Source organism: Rhizopus delemar, genomic scaffold (assembly GCF_000149305.1).
Source record: "Rhizopus delemar RA 99-880 supercont3.17 genomic scaffold, whole genome shotgun sequence".
Classification (NCBI taxonomy): Eukaryota; Fungi; Mucoromycota; class Mucoromycetes; order Mucorales; family Rhizopodaceae; genus Rhizopus; species Rhizopus delemar.
The window spans coordinates 619,775-640,508 of record NW_027137843.1 but is presented as its reverse complement, the minus strand read 5'-3'; the positions used below and the strand labels follow the sequence as shown (position 1 = coordinate 640,508).

Sequence of the window (20,734 nt, the reverse complement as noted above, 5' to 3'; positions counted from 1 at the left end):
TATTGATGTTCTTCTTTCCCTAAAACCTCTCTGTCTTTCTCTTTGACTTATGACTCTCGCAGGGTTCTGTACATATATTGCAAAGTTACCCTGCAAATCATTGGTCACTACCCGTCTAATCATCGATTGTTGATGGGGAGCCGATTCTTGATACAACGCATCAAAATGGACCAAGATCTCCGCATCTTTAACTGCGTCTTGTGCACTAGTGTTTCTATCGTTGATTCTGTCTTGAGAGACCAACGGAAACGACACAGATGAGCAAATCATTTTTTAATGACATGATTATCTGTGTATTATTGACCTGTCAGTCGCTATTGCTGTCTACACAATACGTGAAGTGTCAGCTGCATGAACCTTAGCTTTGTGTATGTACAATATTACACCAAGGTTCAAAACATCAGAGGTCTTGTGATATCCATAACTATTCTCTGGTAGGTATTCGATTGAAACGTTTATGCTCATTAACTAAATGTTAAAAAATTAAAGGTTTCGAGTCCAAAAAATGTTACAATTTTAAAACTCGCAGATTACAGATATTAAGACCATTACAAAGACAATAGCCTTTACATACATGTAGGGATTTATGTATCATGTAAAATAATTTTGTTTCCTTTAAAGCCATTCTTTACGCTAAGGACATTAAACTTAGCCTTTGACTTTTCATATAGACGCGCTTAAAGTTGCGCTTACAATTCAAAACAAATATCTGAAATGAAATTGTAGATGTGTCTTGAGCCGCGTATTTCTTTTTTCTTTTCTTTTTTTTATATCATAAAACTATAATCAGATTGAGAAATGAGGCTGTGCCAAGTTTGTAGGATGTACTAAAATACATGCATAAAGCAACACATAAAAAACCTCGAATTTTGCTCTTTTTTTTTTTTTCCTTCTTTCTTCTCATTTTCTATAAGAGATTACATGCCTACCTTAACACACCCAACATTCGATAAAAAAGAATTTTTAGAAAAACTAAGAGAATCATTAAAAATGTGTGAAGATAACCCATCAATAGCAAATCAAAGAGTAGGTGCAATAACATATAAAGAATGGCTAGGGCACCAAATTGAACAATTGACAAAAGAGCTTGAAAGGAATTAACACTATAGCTAGCAAAGAGATATGACATCCTTGATTGTAATCAATTCATTTATACTAAAGAAGGCATAAAATAAAATTGCTTGAAGTTCTAGTCTTTTTTTATTTGATTTCTTTTGAACTGCGCAATATTTAAGCTGCATGTAAACCCTTTAGCATTTTGTAGCGGATACAGCTTCCTATTTCCTTTTCGAAATGTATCTTACTTGAGCTAAAATCTGCTAGAAACTACCAATTAGGATCAGTTTTTATCTCAAAATCCAAAACACCAGTGTTGACTTGCTACACTTTCTTACAATAGTTGTTGAAAATTAATAGCAAAAAGGACCGGTTTCAAAAAATTGAGAAACTCAGAAAAAAATGTGACTATGATTGAAATTAAGTTTGATTGGATAGGTTTATTTTCTGCTCTTGGTCACTTAAAAAAATACTTCTTTATTTCCCCATTTCATTCTTTTTGGGACAAAGAACTCCTTTTGTAAATAACACCAATAGCTCTTTTATAAAAGAAGAAAAATATTTTTCTTTTTTAAACAAATTAAACAACAAAAGAGAAAAATTGCACCATTTCTCTTTAATAAAACGTAAGTGAAAAAAAAGTAATTCTTTTTTTGTTTTGTTTTAATAATAATACCAAAAAAAAAGTTACCTTGCCCCTTTATCCACCTTTTTTGTGTGTATTCTGCTGTACTATATCATCTATTTTCTCAACTAATAATTATACGCACATAACATTCGACAAAACATTTAACATTTTTTATTTTCTTTTTCAACAGCCAAATTATGGTTCAAGTATTACCAGTCAACTATAACAACGAACATTATAAATCTGTCAATTTTATGAATGGAGCCGAGCACAACAACTTTCAACAGCATTCAGCTCCCCCTCCCCCTTTGCAGCAACATCAACAGATGCCTATACCCTTGCCACCTGTTCCAATGATCAATCACCTTTTGCCTCACCATCCTCATCACCCTCCTGGCTATTTTCATCCTCCCCCACCTCCGCATCACCCTCACCAACCACCTATCTACGATCAAGGTCAACCATTTATGGACTATGCAAATGGTGTTTATCCAGCTATGGGATTCATGTATCAAGGTGAGCAATTGTTATTCTTATTGAATACTTCTTTTCTAATTCATTTTTGTATTCAAGGTTATTCTGACATCTCAGTTTATGTACCTACTTTGCAAAAAACGTATCCATTGACTAGGGCTATCCTTTGTAGATCACCTGTTCTTTGTCAACGTATCATGGAAGAGCATACAAACACTCTTGAGCTCGATCTTTACGTGCTTCCCGAGACATTCCACACGATCATTGGACATCTCTGTCGCCCTTTGACACCTCAAGAAATCATGTTTTTTGTAAATGAGAAACCTCAGATTGCCATTGAATTACTTGAAGCTGCAGAAGAACTGGGCTTGGAACCTCTTTTGGAACATTTGCTTTTAGCTTTGAACCAGAATTTGAATAACCAAAAAACAGCAATGACTTACATTCAGGCCATGGAGCCCTACCAACCTTTAGAGGAAGAGGAGCCTCGTCATTGGGTAGAAGCTTTGGAAGAAAATATCGTGACTTACTTAGCAGCCGTCATGCCTACCCAATTGGAAGCTTTTTCACCTACGATCAAACTAAGTGGTAATGTCAACATTGGTCAAGTTACCGCTTGCGGTTATATGCCATCCCGTACGCCTCCTATGCGTGGCGTTATGGATCTGGCACGCGTTTACGCGTCACTACCTCAACATTTGATGATCCGCTGCTTAGAAAGTCCCAAGTTGACCGTTCAGGATGCCATTCAGAGGTCTTATTTTGCTAAACAAGTATTGTCAATTGTCAATGGGCTCAAAAAAAGTGAGAATGGGGACTTGATAGCCGTTATGCGATTTGAAAAAGGAAAGGACACGATTTCCATTGTTAAACAAACTGGCTTGAAAAAAGGAACTTGGGATCCAAAATTATACAGTTTGTCATATTAATCTATCTTTTGCTGTAAATTTTTTCTATAATCCCCTTTCTTCCGTATACTGTCTTAAACCGCAAATGTTTGTATAAAATATAAATAAAATGACTGCAAAACAAGATTTACATGCTCTAAAAATGTAACACAAAAAAGTTCCTTTTTTTTATTCTTAAGGATAAAGGTTAATGCTTTTCTTAAAATCATCAACATAAACTCTCAGTCTTGCGTATTCGGGTGCAACAATATCATCTGATGGAAATGTCATTCAGTAACATACCAACACATTATAACCTTTATACCTTCATTATAAGCTTTGCCTTGAACACCATATGCTTTCGCTAAGTAATTCCAAAGCTTTACACTTATGATATCAGCATGTGTTTCAGGCGATGGACGGTATTTGTCCATGGGCAATCGAATATTAGGATCGAGTGTACCGCTGTTACGTGCTAATTTGCTGTTCGTGATACGTCCTGGTAATGGTGAACCTTCGCCTAAAAAATCATGGGTACACACATCTCATTCATCCTTTTTCACAACTTACGAGTTCTGAACAGCATCCACATTCTACTCCACTGCTTCTCTACAAAGTAATGCTTTAATGACATTTCCTCTCGTCTTAGTTCTTGGATATAAAGTAAGTGCTCGGCTTTGCGTCTTAAATCTAACTCTTGTTCTGAACTCGGTGCATTTAGGATCTTTAGGATTTCACTCCCCTTTTCTGTTTCATCAATCTATCATACGCGTTTTGGGTATAAATAAAACTTGATGAATTCCCCCTTTTACAATATACAAGTACCCTGTGAGCTTGGTTATCTTCACATTTGAAACAATACAGTTTTCCTGTGTCTAACTCTAATTGAATAGAATAATGCTCTTCATCATCCACAAACTTATCTAAACAGCCACGGCATGCTATGATGAACATGAATCAATGTTTCATTTTATCCTCTTTTTCAAAAAAATTAAACTTTCTATTTACCTTCACTGTGACAAGCAGGATGCATATTTAAAAAAGTGGCAGGCTGTGTCTGACAGAGGTGACATAAAGAAGGGTTTTGTGTTTGGCTTTTGTATAATATTTTCTTGATCTCTAATAATAACGCTGCTGTGCCTTCTGGATAGTCTAACCAGTGAGGACAATCATTGCCATTCTTCACTTGCTGATTTTTTTTTTCTGCTTTTAAATGTTTGTAATATTTAACCCACGATTCCTCAGGATTCTTGTCAGTGATGCCAAAATCACGTTCAACTAAACGTTTGAACACAAATTCATCTTTCATTAGATGACAAAAAGATTTAGAAGTGAGAGTTAGCTGTAGGATAGACGACAGATCCAAAAAGGTGGTTAGTCTTAATATTGTATCCGCGTTGAATTTTTCAATTTTTTGTTTGTTGGTAAACATAATACGGTTTCCTTTTAAAAAATAAAAAAATAAAAAAATAAAAGACTTTGTTACATCTACAGTAAAACCAAGTCACGTCAAATCAAAAACGCGTCTTTATTACTCTATACTTAATGATTTGATGCCACTAAAGAAATCGTCAAGACTTGATAGAACCTAACCATGGATATAATTAAGTCTCTCTTATAAATATCATCTTGCTTCTACTTACATTTGCTTTTTCATCCATCTTTTGGAATGTTTCTTTTTGCTCTTCAATCTTTCTTCGTACTTGATGTCTTTTCTTTTGAATGTCAAGCAACTCCATCTTGTACTTACTCGCTATTTTATTCAATCGCTGTTTATTAATGCTTACTCCTTGATATTCTTTAAATAGCTTTTGCTGATGGTTTAATGACTCTGATAATCTGTCATAGAATTCGGAAATAGTCCTTCGTGCAATAGGATTTGTTGTATTCTTTCTATCAAATTAGAATTTAGTACGTGCAGGAATTTTTTAATATAGTACTTACTGTTCTTCTTTGACTATTTTAACAATGACAGAGTTAAAGATCTCTGTTTGAATGTCTCTTAATTTCATAGCCCTAGTTTGATTCGTGCTTCGAATACTTGATTTTAGTTCGTTTATAATTTTATCCAGTTCTTGTTCTTTTTCGGATTTGACTATTTGGTTTGTATATCCTGCATTGTCTACATCCTCATTAGATTCAAGCACACTATCACCACTACGGTAGGAAGCTCCACTTGGCCTTTTAGAAGGTTCTATGGCTGGTGCTTCCTCCTCAATAAAGCCTTGTACGTCACCTTCCAATAATTCTGCTCCATCATAGCCATAATTGTCCTCCATATTCTCAAAATTATAGTCAGCAGATGTTTTTTCAAAGTGGTCCGTTGGCTGTGTATTGTTGACTGGAGATTGGGCATTTTTCTCTTTTTCCATTTGTATGTCTTGGTTAACGCGATCATCTATCGACTGGATGTTCTCTGCATGGCTTATTACTGAAGGACTTTTTGACTTGCGTAGTTCTTCAACCCGTTGTATTGGTTCTGGTTGTACGGATGTTTCTTTTTCAGAAATTGCATTGTGCTGTATTTCAGTTACAATTTCTTGGGTATCTTTGTTAGGTTCTTGAGACGTAACAGTCATATTTGTTAAGCTAATATCATAAGTTTCCATCATGATATCAGATACATCGCTCATAAAATGTAAACTAGGGCTGTCACGTATTGAAAGAGTCTCTTCATTCTCTTCTTCTTGAGCGATGCTTTCGTTTTCTATTTCCATTTTTTCTATTACTTTCTCTGCTTCCATATGTTCTATTTTTCCTGCTCCAATTTCATGTTCTGCTTCCTCTTGCTCTGTTTCCGTTGGCTTTGTTTCTGCTTTCTCTGCTTTAGTTTCATACATTGTTTCATCTTCTTCAGTATTCGTGTGGTTCATTTCTGGCTGCAGTGCACTGGCTTTATGTTGCATATTTACAAGTATTTGTGTATCTTCGCTGTAAGAAGCACTGTCCATATACAGTAACCCGTCCTTGCGTACATCATCTTCTATTAATTGTCTTTCATCCTCTGTTTGAGGTATTCTTCCAAATTGCTGGTTTGTTGTCTCATGTTGCAATGAAAGATACCTTTCTGATACAGGTTCATCGCCTTTGTCCATTTGACTCAGTTCACTTTGAATGTCTTGTTCCACTGTATCAAATGATCTTTTGCTGGGTATTATAGATTCATATCTTGTTTTTGTCTCACTTATAATCTTTTGTTCATCTTTAGCTAACAAAAAATTTAGCTTTCAACAATTAAACAATTATTTTTTTGTTTAGTTACATTTTAGTGTTAAAGCTTGCTGGGCTGCGTTATATCTTGGCTTTATAATAAATGGATTTTCCTTCTTACGTCTGTACTCTGAGGCAGAAGGTTGAACAATAGGTTCAGATTCAAAAAGTATTTTTTCTGATTCAATTGCTGGAGGTTTTCTTTTCTGTGCATATTCATCTATATTATGCTTAGTTTTTCTCTAGAGCTCTACAATTGAAGGAAATGCTATTTTGTCTTTTACTTTGTGGTTTAACAACAAATCGAGCAGTTCGTGTAAGCTCACTAAATATAATTTCATAAGTTATTCTCTCTTGCTTCAATCAGATTCCATTGTTTTTTTTTTTTCTTTTTTTTTACGTATTTCCTCTTCTTCTTTCTTTGAATCTCACTTCATGATAATCTCTAAGATACATTGCTTTGTAAAGGTTAAAAAAGAAAAAATTAAGTCACTTTTATACAAAAATGTATAAGTTTGTGTATCGGAATTTAATTTTCGCTTTGATTATACTAAAGGATTTCAAAGTAAAGGCTAAGTTTATTTAATCGTTTAAAATATTTATATTTCTTCTGTAGCACTTATAATTGCTACTAATACTCATTGACCCAATTAGTAAACATCATAATAATGGCATTGTGACAATAAAGTGCGTTTTTGATACTGTATTTATATTCTGAAGACCAAAAAAAAGCACTAAACTTTATTCAAAATGAAATAAAAATACAACGCGTAATGTGCACTTCCGTCCTTCTACTGCCATAACTATTAGACATACGAATTAAATCAATAAAAAAAAATTACCTTGTACTTTCTATTCATTTTCGTATTATACTTTTTTTTTTTTTTTTTTTTTTTTTGCTTTACTCTATAAAAGTATGAATTAAATAACCAATTTACTTGTCAAGGCTTCTCCACGTTAAATTGCATATCAAAGCGAATTGAACAACCTTTCATTTTAAATTTAACCGTATTCAATATAAATCATTGTGCAATATTGTTTGATATCACAATAAAATGTTCTTTTCGACATGTTAGCGACTGATTCTTCACGTACATTATTATATTTGTCAAATACTTTAATTGACCTACTTTTTTGAACAATTGATAGTTTATATAAAGCTAAATATGGTATTTCCATAAAGCTTAGCAGCTGTCAATCAATAAATTCCAACACTTTTATGTAGAAGCGATTAAATCTATTGATAATTAAAACTCTATGTGATCAAATAATAAACCGTGTCATACTTTGCAGAACACATGAGTGTGTTTCGATTCCTTTTTTGTACAAATTGAGATTAACAGAATCGAAATCAAAGAAGTTTACTAGTAAAAATATTGCCAATTCTCCAACGACATTATAAAAGAAAATTCTGACATTGAGGCAAAGAATTAAAAATTAATTTCATTTTTAATCATGTATACATGAGCAAACCATCTTTTTCATTAAGGTTTACTTATTGTTTATTTTATATTAAATTTCAGAAATAGAAAATGCTGCCATTGTTTGATCCAAACATATTAAAAAGGAAACTTTTGTTTTACGACGTAAGTTTATTAACTTAACTGTTCTATATTACAACAAAAAATATTAATCTCATAAAAGACTATATCTTTTCCCCTTTTAAGGCTGGTTGACAAAGGAGTATATACAGGGATTTGTTTGCTATCACCTTTGTCTGATAATATACAAAACATAGTAAGTTGATCATAATTCATTGCATTACACGTTTCTTTAATCCTTACCAAGAACTGTGCCACTTTAAGAACTGGCGGCGACATAATTGAAGTAGTTGGAATAACCATACTCGTCAGATGTACAGCCGACAGGGCCAATACGAACAAAGTATTGACCAGGAGTGTAGCTAGGAAGTGGAAGGAACTAATTGGAAGATCGTGCTTTAGATAATGTAATTCATAAAGATAGTGATAATGTACATACGGTGGCTCTAGTGTAGTCACAAGGAACAGTGTGGTCATTGGCAGTGAGATTGGCAACAACGCTAAATAGTTTGAATGAGTTCATATCTTTTGCATATACAATGATAAAACAGGAAAACCTACGTAGCATTGGTAGCTTCACCAGTCAACAAGTGAATTTCACAAGTTTTACCAGCACCTTCAGGGAAGGACCAGTGAACAAGACCAGAACTGCCAGCAGTCTATAAAATAAATTATGAGCAAAAGAGAATATAAACTTTATATTACATCAACTTACCCAGGTGGTTTGTCCCCAAGGTTCGATGACCTATTTAAAAATTATTTTGCTTGTTAGTCTGTGTTCAATTCTAATAAAAAGTAGAGAGAATCCTACTGTAATGTTACTGGCAGCTACAGATGAAATAGCAACAGCCAAAGCAGCAAGAGAGAGCTTCATGATTGGATAATTGGTAGAAAAACTTTATGAATAAACAATTTTTTTTTGAAAATAAAAACAGCCTTTTTATACTCTTTTTTTTTTCCCAAATCTCGGTTTTTAAAAGCGGAGAATGATACACTATATCAGATTTAATAAAATTTACTGACTTCACTTGCTGTCTGAACTCTTTATTTTAAACCGATGCGCACGGACAAACGCAAGGTACTGAGTGGATAATTACAATGTAACATTAATTTGATTAAACCTCGTGGAGACAGTCCTTATTCTCAATTTGTCTCACACTTTATTGGCAGGCAACGCTAGTTGCTTTCTTTGAGTTATATTTTCTGTATAAAGAAAAACTAAATTTTAATTAAACTCAATACAGTTTGTGTGTCCTCAAATTTAACAATTCAGGCATTCATCTATATAAAGCCATTACTCTAGCATAACTTGGACGCTACCTCTGTTTCTTCTTTATAAGATAAAGTGAAATCAAAATACGACTTCAAATCAACTTTTTTCTCACTGTGTATAACGTAATTCCTTTTTTTTAGTTCTTGTTGCCATTTCAATCGTCGCAAATTAAAAGTATTTTCTGTGCAACTTCAAATTTTCTGCTTTTTTTTTTTTTTTTTATAGAAAAAGGGTATTCTATTTTCCCCCATTTATATTTAAATACTTGTACTGCATTAAGAACTTGGCATTTTCAGAGTTATTTTTATACTTATTTTACTTTAAGAAGAATGAATATGTATTCAATCTTTTGTAGGTACTTTTATTATATTAATTTGGGGTTTTATTTTGTTTTGTTTTATTCTTACTCCTGTATCCACAGAAAAGAGCTAATTGACTAAGCAATTTTCTTTTATGATTACAAATTTTTCTTTAATTCTTTTTATTCTATTGTTCTTATATTTGCTTTCAGCCAATGATTACAGATAAATACATGAAAATACTGATAGGATATATTATTTTATTCTGATTATACAGTCAAATGCATACTTTCTATCACAAGCAATTTGACAAATCAGGTAAAATTAAACTTATTGGTAAATAAATAAGCTAATCCGATCGGGGTTTACTCAGTAATAATCTCTAAATGTTGCTCCTTACTGTGGGAGCTATATTTTTAGTGAAGAAGTTTACTAGATAAAGAAAGAGCTGAGAAAAAAAGTATAAATTGAATTGGGATATTAATTCTTTGTTTTCCAGAAAAAAAAACACTCACGGTTGTTAGATCGTAAGTCTCTGCGAAGAGAATCGAAGTTTTACTTCAGCTTCTATGAGTTTATACTACCTAAATTATATGCATTGCTTTTTAATATTAAGTTTTTTCCAGGTACATAAAGATATTATAATGACATAGTTCAATATAAGCACTTGCTCCTCATTCACCAGTCTATTTTCGTAAATACACATACATATTTAGTAAATCTACATTTCCATGTACCCACATTATTAACCGTTAGTAATGCTTGATTGCTATACAATGATTATCTTTGAAGCACAACACTAACCAATACCAGGGGCATAAGCATATCTATTACTGGCGTAATTACTTTCCAAGACGTGATTAACACTACATGGGCACGACAAGTTGTGAAGAATTGTCAAAAATCAATCTACATATTAATCTGAAAGAGCGAGTTGATGCTCATAAGCCCAGTGAAAACCTACTTTAAACGAGTGGATCATTTTGGAAAAATCTATACACTAAGTTCAATTATATTTTTTCTGAGTGTGTGCTAGATTTTGCTTTTCAAATGCACGAATAATTTTTCAAATTTCTTCTTCCCAACTCCCAACATCCTCTCCTGTGGGGAAGCCTTATTACTCTCCATCTAATCGCAAAGCCAAGTACAAATCGTATGCCCAAGCAGCAACTGCAGCAACAAGAGTACCCTTGATGTATGGTCACATCTTGCCACCTCATATTGATGATTCTCACACTACAGACTCGGATTTTCAGTGCATCTAGAAAAAAGAGGCTAATTTGATAGATATTTCAGACTGCAAAGGAAAACACTCTGATCAACAGAACATGATTTTATTTAAAGAGCAACATCCCAATGCCTATGCTTGTGTTCCATTGAGCGATGGTCACCGTTGACTCCTTGGGATTGATACTGCCAAAGATAAAGATGATAGCGACATTGTCAATAATGGTTTGTTTTTTCCAGATGCTAAATTGGGTTTTTCCGTGTGTCTCCCTTGACAATATAGCCCAAGGTGTCAATCTTAAACTTACTCATCTTCCACTTCTACCTCTCGAAGAAGTTTTAAACGGTCTTCAGATAAGTTTAAAGCCCTTTGGTGACATCATGGATGTAGGCATTTGTACAGAATCTGCTACTGTATTTTTTCATAGGAACTAATTTTGCCCTATTAAACATCCGTCACAGCTAACACAGCTAACGACAAAAATCTACCAGATTAGCCGGTGCAAAACCGGAAATTTCTTCCATGCAATTTGGAATAATATGCCTATATGGTACCGTTATTGCCACAAGGAGTGGCATATAAAGTTTGAATGTCCTCAGTCTAATATCTTTGTCATTTGCTACTCCTGTCATCAATATGGGCATCGCTCTTTTGAATGCACACGTAGAAATACGCCTATAAGCTCACTTAAAAAGCGTGATAGAAAGTCTTATCAAACCCAACCACTTGTATCCATCAATACTACTAAGAAGAATATTGAGACAAGTATATCCGACTACAAAGACGAAGAAAGGGACGATATGTCTATTACATCTGATACGATAGAAGATCAACCTATTGAAGCTGAGGGGCTCCTTCAACCGACACAGGATCTACAAGCGCCTGCTCAGCATTTGAGCAGTGGTGATGACAATTCTACAACTAGTGGATGTCCAGATGTACCTAGCTACCACCCAAAAGGAGAGATTATAAACAACAATTTATCAAGCTTACAATAGGCAAATGAAGTTATAAATGGAATAATGAGAGGCTCATCCTTTGGAATGCAAATGCGCCCTTCAATCCTCAATCTAAATCATTAATTATAAGAAATAACATCCTATGCCAATATACCTCCTTAAATCTTAATAGTCTCATTAAATACAAACCTCAACAAACATAAAAGGATTATATAAGGTACTTACGCCTTCAGAAATATGATACAATATGTTTGCAAGGATCTCATGCCTCAACTCCGTAGCTAATACACTCACTCAACATTCATTTTCAGCTTAAGGTGGCCCACTGAACACCTCGTGTTGGTATTCTCTTCTTTTCTAATCGCTTTCAAATTATAGCCATAAACACAACCAATACATCCATTTCTACACGCTTTCAACTATGCAAATTCGAGCGTCCTCAGCACTTCTACAATCTCTTTTTTGTTCTTAACTTATATGCGTCTGCCCATTCAAACAAGAAAACTCGAGTTTTTTTTTTTTTTTTTTTTTTTTTTTTTTTTTTTTTTTTTTTTTGACCAGCAGCAGACGAAGATACTATACAAGATGCACGAACAAACTAATTTTGATAGATTGATAATAGTCGGTGACTTCAATTATTCTAACTTTTGACCAAAAAACTACCATTTGCAACCTTCTCAGATTGGCGCGTGCTTTTGGACGAATTCTTTCATAACAGTATGATGATGAATGACTTAACTACTTCCAGCTTTTTAAGGTACTTAGACAAACTCCTCTGTAGCTTCTGTAATAGATCATGCTTATGTTGATATGAGCACACATCATAACCTTAAGGATATGCAAATCACTTGCATTTATCATGTCTGGTCTGATCACACTAATCCAAGATGTCAGCTTTACAACAGGTCAATCGCTAACTGGACCCGGCTTGTTGAGAGCTAACTGAGTTTATGCTTCACATTCAGTGTTGCAAGAACAAATAACTGATAAAATCAATCGTTTGATTGTTAATCTGGCTCATGAAATACATCTAATACCAGAAGACAAGTGTGATGAAATTAAACTAGTTACCAAGAAAGTGTTTCCAAGCTACAGTTACTTGTATGGAAAAGAAATAATATATTGCAGGGTAAACCGCCTGTGGCTGTAAGAGCACAACTTATTGCTCCTATTGATCATGTATTAGGAAGGCTACAGCAAGAGCTGGACACTATAGAGGGCCTCAAAGCAGGACTTAGATAGTGAAAACAAGGATAAAAATCAGCTGGGGTTTTTAAACGCTTGCATCAACAACGTAGAGTACGTCTTCAGTAACAATTTAGGCACTTCTGTTACAAAACATCTTGGTACAGATATGCATCAAACAATCATGTCTAGCTTGGGCTTTAAGGGACATCATCCCAAAGGGCCAAATAAGGTATTATGTTGGTGCCTAAAAATCAACGAGGTAATATATTAAAGCGAAGCTTTGATAATTTTTATGTAGCAAGTTAAATACTTTTTTATCTGAAGGATCCACCAAGAGATTTCTTGTCATGTATATCAATCTGCTCAAGATACATGACCGAAGCAGCTGAAAATAAGAACTATATTGATGCTCATACAGCACAGCTGTTGGCTCAAATGTAAATATCTATGAACGACAGTTAGTATTTTTAAAGTATATTGCTCGTATTGTCATTCTCTTTTATTTAGTTTACCACTTTTGATAACTGGATCACCTGGTCGTTCAATTGAGGATTCTTATATACACCATTTTGTGGCTCCAATATTACAATTAGAGTTTTCTTTTGATCCTTGTTTCAAGTCTCACTGGTAATTTATAAATATAAATACTCAAGCTTGGTTGAATGAATAGTTGACGTGATTTTATATATATGTAATATAGGACAAATGATAGCGATGTGAAAATTATGAATCAAGATCCTACAAATCAGGCTTCATGGTGTATAGTATGGCAATAAATATCAAATGTGTTGTTCTAATCTCGGAGTTCAAGCTCGAGAAACATAATTCGGCTATAGAACCCGGCCTGGTCAAGTTGGCACGACAAACGCATGCTGCATACAACGACTTAGTTTTAAGTTTTAATAACTTTTCTACTTATACATTCTTAACTAAGGCATGTTTATATCGAAATTTTTATACACTGTATTGTACAATCATTAAGGTATAAATTTTATGTTTTCACATGAAAATAGCTAATGTAAAAGCTCCTTCATTGCGAATCACTACTTGACTAAATTACTCAGTTAGTAAGCAACGTAAGAGGATCTTTAATAAACAGAAGTTGTTTTTCACCTGTTTTCAAATTCTATATTGACAGTTGGACATTCTGCTTTGTCTTCTGAAGATTCTCCGAGATTGTTGGCTGCATTTGCAACTGCTGTAATAAAGGCTGATGATTCTGGGCTGGCTATGCCCCGTACTATTCAGCAAAAGTATGGTGTTGGTTGTGTGTCATTGAGCTGTTAACTTGTTTGTGTCTTTCTTACCTCCTAAGCAGAAACCTTTCTCGTCTGCTACTAATACGCCTTTTACCCCTTCTTTATTATACCTATATCGTCTCTTGTTAATATTGAAATTCATATTTTGCTGAACAGCGTCTTACAAAGCATCAAGAGTTGAGATTAATTCCGAATCCATTTCATGAAAAGGTTAAAGCATTCTCTAAGTTTTCTGTAGCGTTTTACATTTTCGAAATGGCGGATATTGAAATAGGCCAATTAAAATATATTATTGCAACTTCAGTTAAGTAAAGGCACAAATTTGGCATGGGTAAAAAAAAGAAGCAAGATGCTTCAAGATGTATAAATATTTTTAATAAATAGGTGTAATAATACCAGAAAAATTACCTATTTCTGAGAACATATTATGCAAAATAGATAGAATATGTATTTGTCAATGATAAAACATGTTTCAAATTTTGCTTTAGAAAAGAGACTGATTTTTTATTAAGTGTTCATCGCTTGTCTCTCCTTATAAAATAGCTAATCATCAAAATTTTCTGATAATAGTCTTACTCTATATAACTTTCTTACTGAATTGAAGCAAACAATCGGCCAATCTTCCTGTTTTTGTAAAATATGAATTAGATATAAACATTAGACTACATTTACAAAAACTAACTTTTTGTACTCGTTTTAAGTCTTCAACATTTATAACGTCTTCTATCACATTCTGATTACTTGAAATTAGAAATGATCGAAATACACCTGGAAGGAGTCCACATTCAACTTTCGGGGTTTTCCAGACATACTTTCCATCTTCACAGACTCTTATAGCAATATTAGCAATACTAGTTTCTGTAATTTCGCCTCTTTCATTCCATAGAACAACATCAAAAGGCTTATCAAGAGCTGCATGCCAATCGCAACTAGTTCTTTCCCTTGACTTATCATACATACCGCGTCTTGTAGTTTTATGTATAACAAAAGGATTGTTTGGTTTTTCTAGTATGGGCTCTTTGTCCAAAACTATGTTACAGCATGGCTCAGAATTAGCTGCATCTTCAAGGGATTCATATGAAAAAGATGGATTTGGCAATTGGGTATACTCAATGTGCACATTAGAGTCAACATCAACTAACAGCCGGACCTAACAAACAATAATAGATTAGCTTATAAATAAAGGTATATATATGTGTTTAAGTTGATATTTACACGATAATATTTTCCATCGTTGGGAACTTTACAATTCAAGCAATCAATTATTTTTTGTTTCGTTATTTTCTTTTGAAATAAGGTGGAATCAAGCGAATTGAAATCTTGCATTGCTTTTAACAGTCGTTTAATATGCTCTTCAAGCAAAAAGAACCCTAGCTTTGAGTTTAGATGAAGGCATATGAGTCCAGTTTTTATTTTAGAAACATGCCAGCAGCAGGTGTGTAAAGAATTGTTTCCAGCAAACTAAAATCTTTGTGCATAGTGTATTTTTGATTTAAAGAGGAAAAAAAAGCCCTAGATTCAACATCAGTTTTGAAGTCCATTGTACATCTTTATGTGAATCAATTATTTAGATCTATGCACGCCCAATAAAAAACTTTCTTAGTTATCTTTTTCTTCGTAATCCTATAATTAACCGCATAACGCCTTAGATAATATTGGTAAGCATATTATCAGAAGGGAGATTATATAGAAAATTGCCTATACTTTTAACATATATTAAAGCAAAACTAAATCATACTTTATATTGCATAATAACTGCTATTTTGTCAGTAAGGCTCCAATGTTCTGCCAAAGCAAGTGTAATGCATTCATAAAAGCAATCTCCATGATCTAGTGAATTTATGCAGTGCATCCGGCACATATACTGTCCAAATCATCTGTACTGTTGGTAAACAAGTAACATCATTCAGATTTAAATGTATTTTTATAGGAGATACAATTTCTTGTACCCTAAAAGACGTACATCAGAAAACTGAGATGTTGATACAAAGATTTCTTCGACATTCCCCTTTAAAATTTATGGAAATGATTCAAAACACCTACGGAGAAGCAGCAACAATTTATTATGTCTATAAAAGTTTATAGTCATTGTTACAATGCTTACAGTTGTCTAGAAAAGTCTAAAATCGCCAAAAACATTTTGCAATCGTCTAATTTTAGTTTAAAAGACTGTGCTTTTTTCTTTCTCGAGTTTCGGATTGGCACCTGAGTTGATTTTAAGAAAGATTTTTTATCATTTTTACTTTTCTTTTCTAATCAATATCATTTTATAAAAAGGTAATTTTTTATACTGTTTGTTCAAAGAAAAATCTTTAAACGTACTGATTGTTAGGTATTCTTTTTTCTTTATTGGTTACTATTTAAAAAATCTATTACTTTTTTTAATCGACCAGCAAACAAAAAAGAAAAAGAAAAAGAAAAATAAATAACTTTTATTAACTCTTTTATATTTTCTTTTATATAAAAAGAAAGTTTTTTTTTATTATCTGTTTTCAATTCGTTTTTGTTTGATTAAACACATTTAACTTGAACCTATTTCATATAATTACATTGTAAATTATGCCTGTGAATACAATGAATAGCCAGCAAACAAGACAATATCAACAGCCCAATCTTGAAGTGTTACGAAGAAGCTATCGTGCAATATTGTCTGAACTTACGTTTAATAGTAAACCTATTATTACGAACCTAACTATTATGGCGCAAGAAAACCAAGGCGCTGCTACTATCATTGTAAAAGAGATTGAAAATCAACTGAGAATTGTAAGTAAAAAAAAAAAAAAAAAAAAAAAAAAATATTAAAGTCAATTAGAATGCGGTTGGACAGAAATTGCCTATCATTTATTTAATTGATTCTATTTGTAAGAATGTCGGTGGTATTTATATTTCAGTATTTGGAAGAAATATGGTTGATACATTCTTGGGTGCTTATAATTTAAGTGATCCAATCGTTAGAGAAAAGTTTGAGAGATTACTGCTCACTTGGAAGAACGGTTTGCCTGGTGGTCGTCCAGTCTTTCCTCGGCATGTTATCGAGCCAATTGAAAAATCTATTGCCTATATTCAAGAAAAACAACCTAAAAATATTCATGTTAACCCTAATTTCTTAAATAAGGTAAATTATTTAATATACAAACAATGAAAGAAACACATTTTAAAGATGTTTATAGGATCAACGTTTTCAAACTGTTGTTAACACTAGAGATCCACGTTATAAAAATATCAACCCTGCTTTACAAGTAAACAAGATAGATAATTTAGTAAGTTGCTTATATTCTTTTCTTTTCTTCGAATCTTATCCGTTTCTTTATTTTATAAAAGTCATCTTCAACCACCAATCTCTTGGCACAAATTCAATCAGTACTTCCTCAAAAAACTGTAATAAACAGACCAAGCGCCCCTACAGTAACAAGTAGCTCCATTAATCAACTCTTTGATCAAGTAAGTAACCATAAAAATGTGCCTTAAATTGTTTATCAATCTATCAGGAAAAAAAAAGATCCAGGCCATCTTACCTACTCTTCCTATGGGCCAAACAAATTCAATTGAACAATACATATCTAAAACTGCCTCTATTTCTACAACTAGCAACAACAATAGTATCGTTAAGGAATTATCAATACCACAGCCATCAGCAATAATTAATAATTCGTCCAATGTCAATCCTATTCCCATTGCTTCAGTCAAACTAGATACGGCTGACTTATTAAAGAGTTTAACCTCCATGGGCTACTTGAACCATATTCCAGAAGAGCCAACAATCCTGAAGAATGTAAGTTCTCTTCGATTAGACTCCAAAGATCTTCAAATCCCAAGACCTGGTGCTATTGAACTACTTTATTCTGCTGAACCACTTCAATGCAAACAATGCGGTTTTCGATATCCCAAAACTGAAAAAGGTCAACAAAAGATGGACGCGCATTTAGATATACATTTTAGACAAAATAGAAAAATAAAAGAAAGAGGGAAACGCGGCTTGTCTCGCTCATGGTTTGTTACTGTGAATGAATGGATTCATGGAGAAGGGGGAGAGTCTGTGAGCCAGCAAGGTAAGAAGTACATATTAGTGTGATAACAATTTGTTCTAAAATATATATATGATAGTACCCACTTTTCTTCAGGATGGTATGGGACATGTTAATAAACTTATTGATGAAGACAACAATACAAATGAAGCTGATGTTAAACCTGATGAACTTACAGTCATTAAACACACAGATGAAAGAAGGACTTGTCCTATTTGTGGTGAAAATTTTATTGATTTTTGGAACGATGATGAAGAAGAGTGGATGTATAAAAATGCTGTACTGGAAAAAGACAAGATTTTTCACGCCACTTGCTACGTTGATGCTGTTAAAAGTGGAACGAAACGTAAAATAGAAGTGGAGCATTCTTCAGAACAGGTATACCTTAAAAGAATTATTAGGTAAATTGATTGGCCTATATTGTTCCTTTTTAGAATAAACAGCAACGCACCACATAATCACATTTTATAATAATAAAAAATGCCTTTTTTGTTCACAAGTAAAGATTTCATTGAAATTTCAGCCGTTAAAAGTAACTCATCCAAATTAATATGCTTCTATTGAGTGTTTAGTTGTATCTAATTTCTTGCTGGTATACTTTGGTGCTATTGCTTAAATGCATTAAAGTAAATAACTAAGCCACTTATTTCCGGTACGAAAAGAGTACTGTAATTGATGTCGGACGTGTTGAATCTCAGATATACTTCGGGGAAAAAAAAATACTCCACTTTCTGCGTGTAAATGTATCCATAGATTTGAACAATTAACCGTTCTTTCTCTGACTATATAATCCATAACAATGGTTGTATGTATTAATCCAACATAGAAATGGGGAGAGTAAAGAGTGAAATAAAACGGATGATTAAAAAAATAAATGATGGAATGATGCATGACAAAAAAAAAGAGTGGAGAGAGAGAAAGAAGAAAGAGGACCAATATGAATTCAGAATGTATGATTAATCTCCAATTTTTATATAGCAAGGTTCTTTCAAGCGTCAAGTCGAAGTTGGACGTGTTGTCCTCATTAACCACGGTGCTGATGCTGGCAAGTTAGCCGTCATTGTTGACATTGTTGATCACAACCGCGTAAGTTTTTCTTAGTATCGAATCAGAATGAAGGCATTAATGTCAGTTCAAAATATGTAGGCTCTCATCGACGGTCCCACCACTGGTGTTGCTCGTCAAGCCTTCCCTTATCGCCGTTTGGTTTTGACCCCCATTGTTCTCAAGAAGCTCCCCCGTAGTGTTGGTCAAGCTGCCCTCAAGAAGGCCTTGGAAAAGAGTGACGTTGTTGCTACTTGGAACAAGACCACCTGGGCCAAGAAGATTGAACAACGCAAGGTTCGTGCTTCTTTGTCCGACTTTGACCGCTTCAAGGTGAACAAGTTGAAGAACAAGGTAAATAAAAGAAAAGGAAAAAAAATATTGCATTTATTCAACTCAATTTCTTTATTTATTATAGCGTCGTTTCGCTCTTGCCTCTGCTGTCAAGGCTGCCAAGAAGCAATAAACAAGTTCCTTTTTTCTTACTAAAATAAAAAGTACATGTTTCAACTACTTTTATCGATGTCTCCAAGTGTATTCATAGGATCTTTCAAAATCAATATCAGTGACTAAACGGTCCCATTCATTGACTGTTTTGACCAACAGCTTTTTTCCTGTTTTTGGATCGCCAAAGGATTCTACCCAATAGGTTAGATCTTCATCATTAGTAACCAAAACAAGCTTTTCTGGCTTATCATTTTCTTGTTGAAGCTCGCTATGGTAGTGTAATAGACAACTGATGATTTGTCGATATTTTATAGGTACATCATCAAAAGTATAGGCTTCATCATCTGAGTTATTCTCTTCCAAATCTTCATAATCATAAACCTCTTCTTCCTCATCTGATGATTCACTATCAGATTCTTCGTCCCGAGTTCTTCTTGATGCTGCTATCAAAGCATTATTGTCAGAGCTGTTGTCGCTTGCAACAGATTCAGTGTCCTCATCATCTGTGCTCTCTTCATGATCAGATAAAAGCAATGCATTGATTTCACTTGGCTTGCTTTCTTTTTCTCCAATCCAATAAGCTTCAGCCTGACTCCAATCAGACAGCTTTTCACCCACTCTTTGTGTACGAAGGTATGAAGCCGTTGCTGTAATTTCTTTCAATTTTGTTTCCAACAACTTCTGATCCAGGTAACGATTTGACTCTCTCGCTTGTATGTTCATGTGGGAATTTCCCTTTTTATAATCATCCAACAAATCAATAACTAATATGTATACATACATATTCATAAGCTATTGTATGTTTTCCAATATTATTATTCACAAACCTTCAAGAGGCACAATTATTTCCAAAGAACTTTGTCCAGCGGAGTGGTTAGCCCACTTCTTGACCTTTGGCAAACCATCCAAAAAGGCAGTAACATCTACCACACAGGTATACACTTCCCTGGGCACATCAACTTCCTTTTTAGCTATAGGACGCGATGACAAATGATTTACATTCTTTTCTAAAGAAGACACTTGTTCCATTAAACGCTGAGTAGCCAATGCCTTCATGAAGCGGCTTTGCTGTTGACGCTAGTAGAAATAAAGGTGATTAATATAGTTCGATTTCTTCACTCAGTTTTTTTTTTTTTTTTTTTTTTTTTTTTTTTTTTCCCCGGAAAAAAAGTTTATTTTCCCATTTTCCCCTAAAAGGCAAAAGTTAACCCCGTTT

At 33.7% G+C, this 20,734-nt stretch overlaps 9 protein-coding genes across 9 annotated transcripts in view; 5 read left to right on the top strand and 4 right to left on the bottom strand.

The window, feature by feature from the left end:
* Positions 1-1,881: 1,881 nt before the first annotated feature.
* RO3G_15822 (uncharacterized protein) lies at positions 1,882-3,087 on the top strand (the record flags this gene model as incomplete). The annotated part of the gene is made up of 1 exon (XM_067670406.1): positions 1,882-3,087. The coding sequence occupies one exon, from the start codon at positions 1,882-1,884 to the stop codon at positions 3,085-3,087; it is 1,206 nt and encodes a 401-aa protein (XP_067526507.1).
* Positions 3,088-4,576: 1,489 nt separating this feature from the next.
* On the bottom strand, positions 4,577-6,711 carry RO3G_15821 (uncharacterized protein; the record flags this gene model as incomplete). Its single annotated transcript, XM_067670405.1, has 6 exons — positions 4,577-4,633; positions 4,833-4,938; positions 4,990-6,253; positions 6,377-6,475; positions 6,540-6,580; positions 6,656-6,711. The coding sequence occupies 6 exons, from the start codon at positions 6,709-6,711 to the stop codon at positions 4,577-4,579; spliced, it is 1,623 nt and encodes a 540-aa protein (XP_067526506.1).
* A 1,344-nt stretch (positions 6,712-8,055) lies between these two features.
* Positions 8,056-8,670, bottom strand: RO3G_15820 (uncharacterized protein; the record flags this gene model as incomplete). The annotated part of the gene is made up of 5 exons (XM_067670404.1): positions 8,056-8,175; positions 8,236-8,296; positions 8,358-8,455; positions 8,512-8,541; positions 8,608-8,670. The coding sequence occupies 5 exons, from the start codon at positions 8,668-8,670 to the stop codon at positions 8,056-8,058; spliced, it is 372 nt and encodes a 123-aa protein (XP_067526505.1).
* A 2,465-nt stretch (positions 8,671-11,135) lies between these two features.
* RO3G_15819 (uncharacterized protein) lies at positions 11,136-11,678 on the top strand (the record flags this gene model as incomplete). Its single annotated transcript, XM_067670403.1, has 2 exons — positions 11,136-11,534; positions 11,595-11,678. The coding sequence occupies 2 exons, from the start codon at positions 11,136-11,138 to the stop codon at positions 11,676-11,678; spliced, it is 483 nt and encodes a 160-aa protein (XP_067526504.1).
* Positions 11,679-12,924: 1,246 nt separating this feature from the next.
* RO3G_15818 (uncharacterized protein) lies at positions 12,925-13,519 on the top strand (the record flags this gene model as incomplete). The annotated part of the gene is made up of 4 exons (XM_067670402.1): positions 12,925-13,002; positions 13,068-13,180; positions 13,251-13,370; positions 13,444-13,519. The coding sequence occupies 4 exons, from the start codon at positions 12,925-12,927 to the stop codon at positions 13,517-13,519; spliced, it is 387 nt and encodes a 128-aa protein (XP_067526503.1).
* Positions 13,520-14,517: 998 nt separating this feature from the next.
* RO3G_15817 (uncharacterized protein) lies at positions 14,518-15,328 on the bottom strand (the record flags this gene model as incomplete). Its single annotated transcript, XM_067670401.1, has 4 exons — positions 14,518-14,545; positions 14,597-14,626; positions 14,815-15,152; positions 15,218-15,328. The coding sequence occupies 4 exons, from the start codon at positions 15,326-15,328 to the stop codon at positions 14,518-14,520; spliced, it is 507 nt and encodes a 168-aa protein (XP_067526502.1).
* Positions 15,329-16,561: 1,233 nt separating this feature from the next.
* On the top strand, positions 16,562-18,466 carry RO3G_15816 (uncharacterized protein; the record flags this gene model as incomplete). The annotated part of the gene is made up of 7 exons (XM_067670400.1): positions 16,562-16,765; positions 16,815-17,117; positions 17,173-17,262; positions 17,324-17,443; positions 17,502-18,051; positions 18,107-18,373; positions 18,462-18,466. 7 exons carry the CDS (start codon positions 16,562-16,564, stop codon positions 18,464-18,466), a joined length of 1,539 nt encoding a protein of 512 aa, XP_067526501.1.
* A 360-nt stretch (positions 18,467-18,826) lies between these two features.
* Positions 18,827-19,537, top strand: RO3G_15815 (60S ribosomal protein eL14; the record flags this gene model as incomplete). Its single annotated transcript, XM_067670399.1, has 4 exons — positions 18,827-18,832; positions 19,006-19,113; positions 19,174-19,425; positions 19,490-19,537. 4 exons carry the CDS (start codon positions 18,827-18,829, stop codon positions 19,535-19,537), a joined length of 414 nt encoding a protein of 137 aa, XP_067526500.1.
* A 1,153-nt stretch (positions 19,538-20,690) lies between these two features.
* The window catches only part of RO3G_15814 (uncharacterized protein), a gene marked incomplete at both ends in the record, with an annotated part of 1,977 nt that continues 1,933 nt past the window's right edge, over positions 20,691-20,734 (bottom strand). Inside the window, one exon of the mRNA XM_067670398.1 lies at positions 20,691-20,708. Coding sequence (XP_067526499.1) covers positions 20,691-20,708 — 18 coding nt within the window. The remainder of the gene's footprint in view (positions 20,709-20,734) is intronic.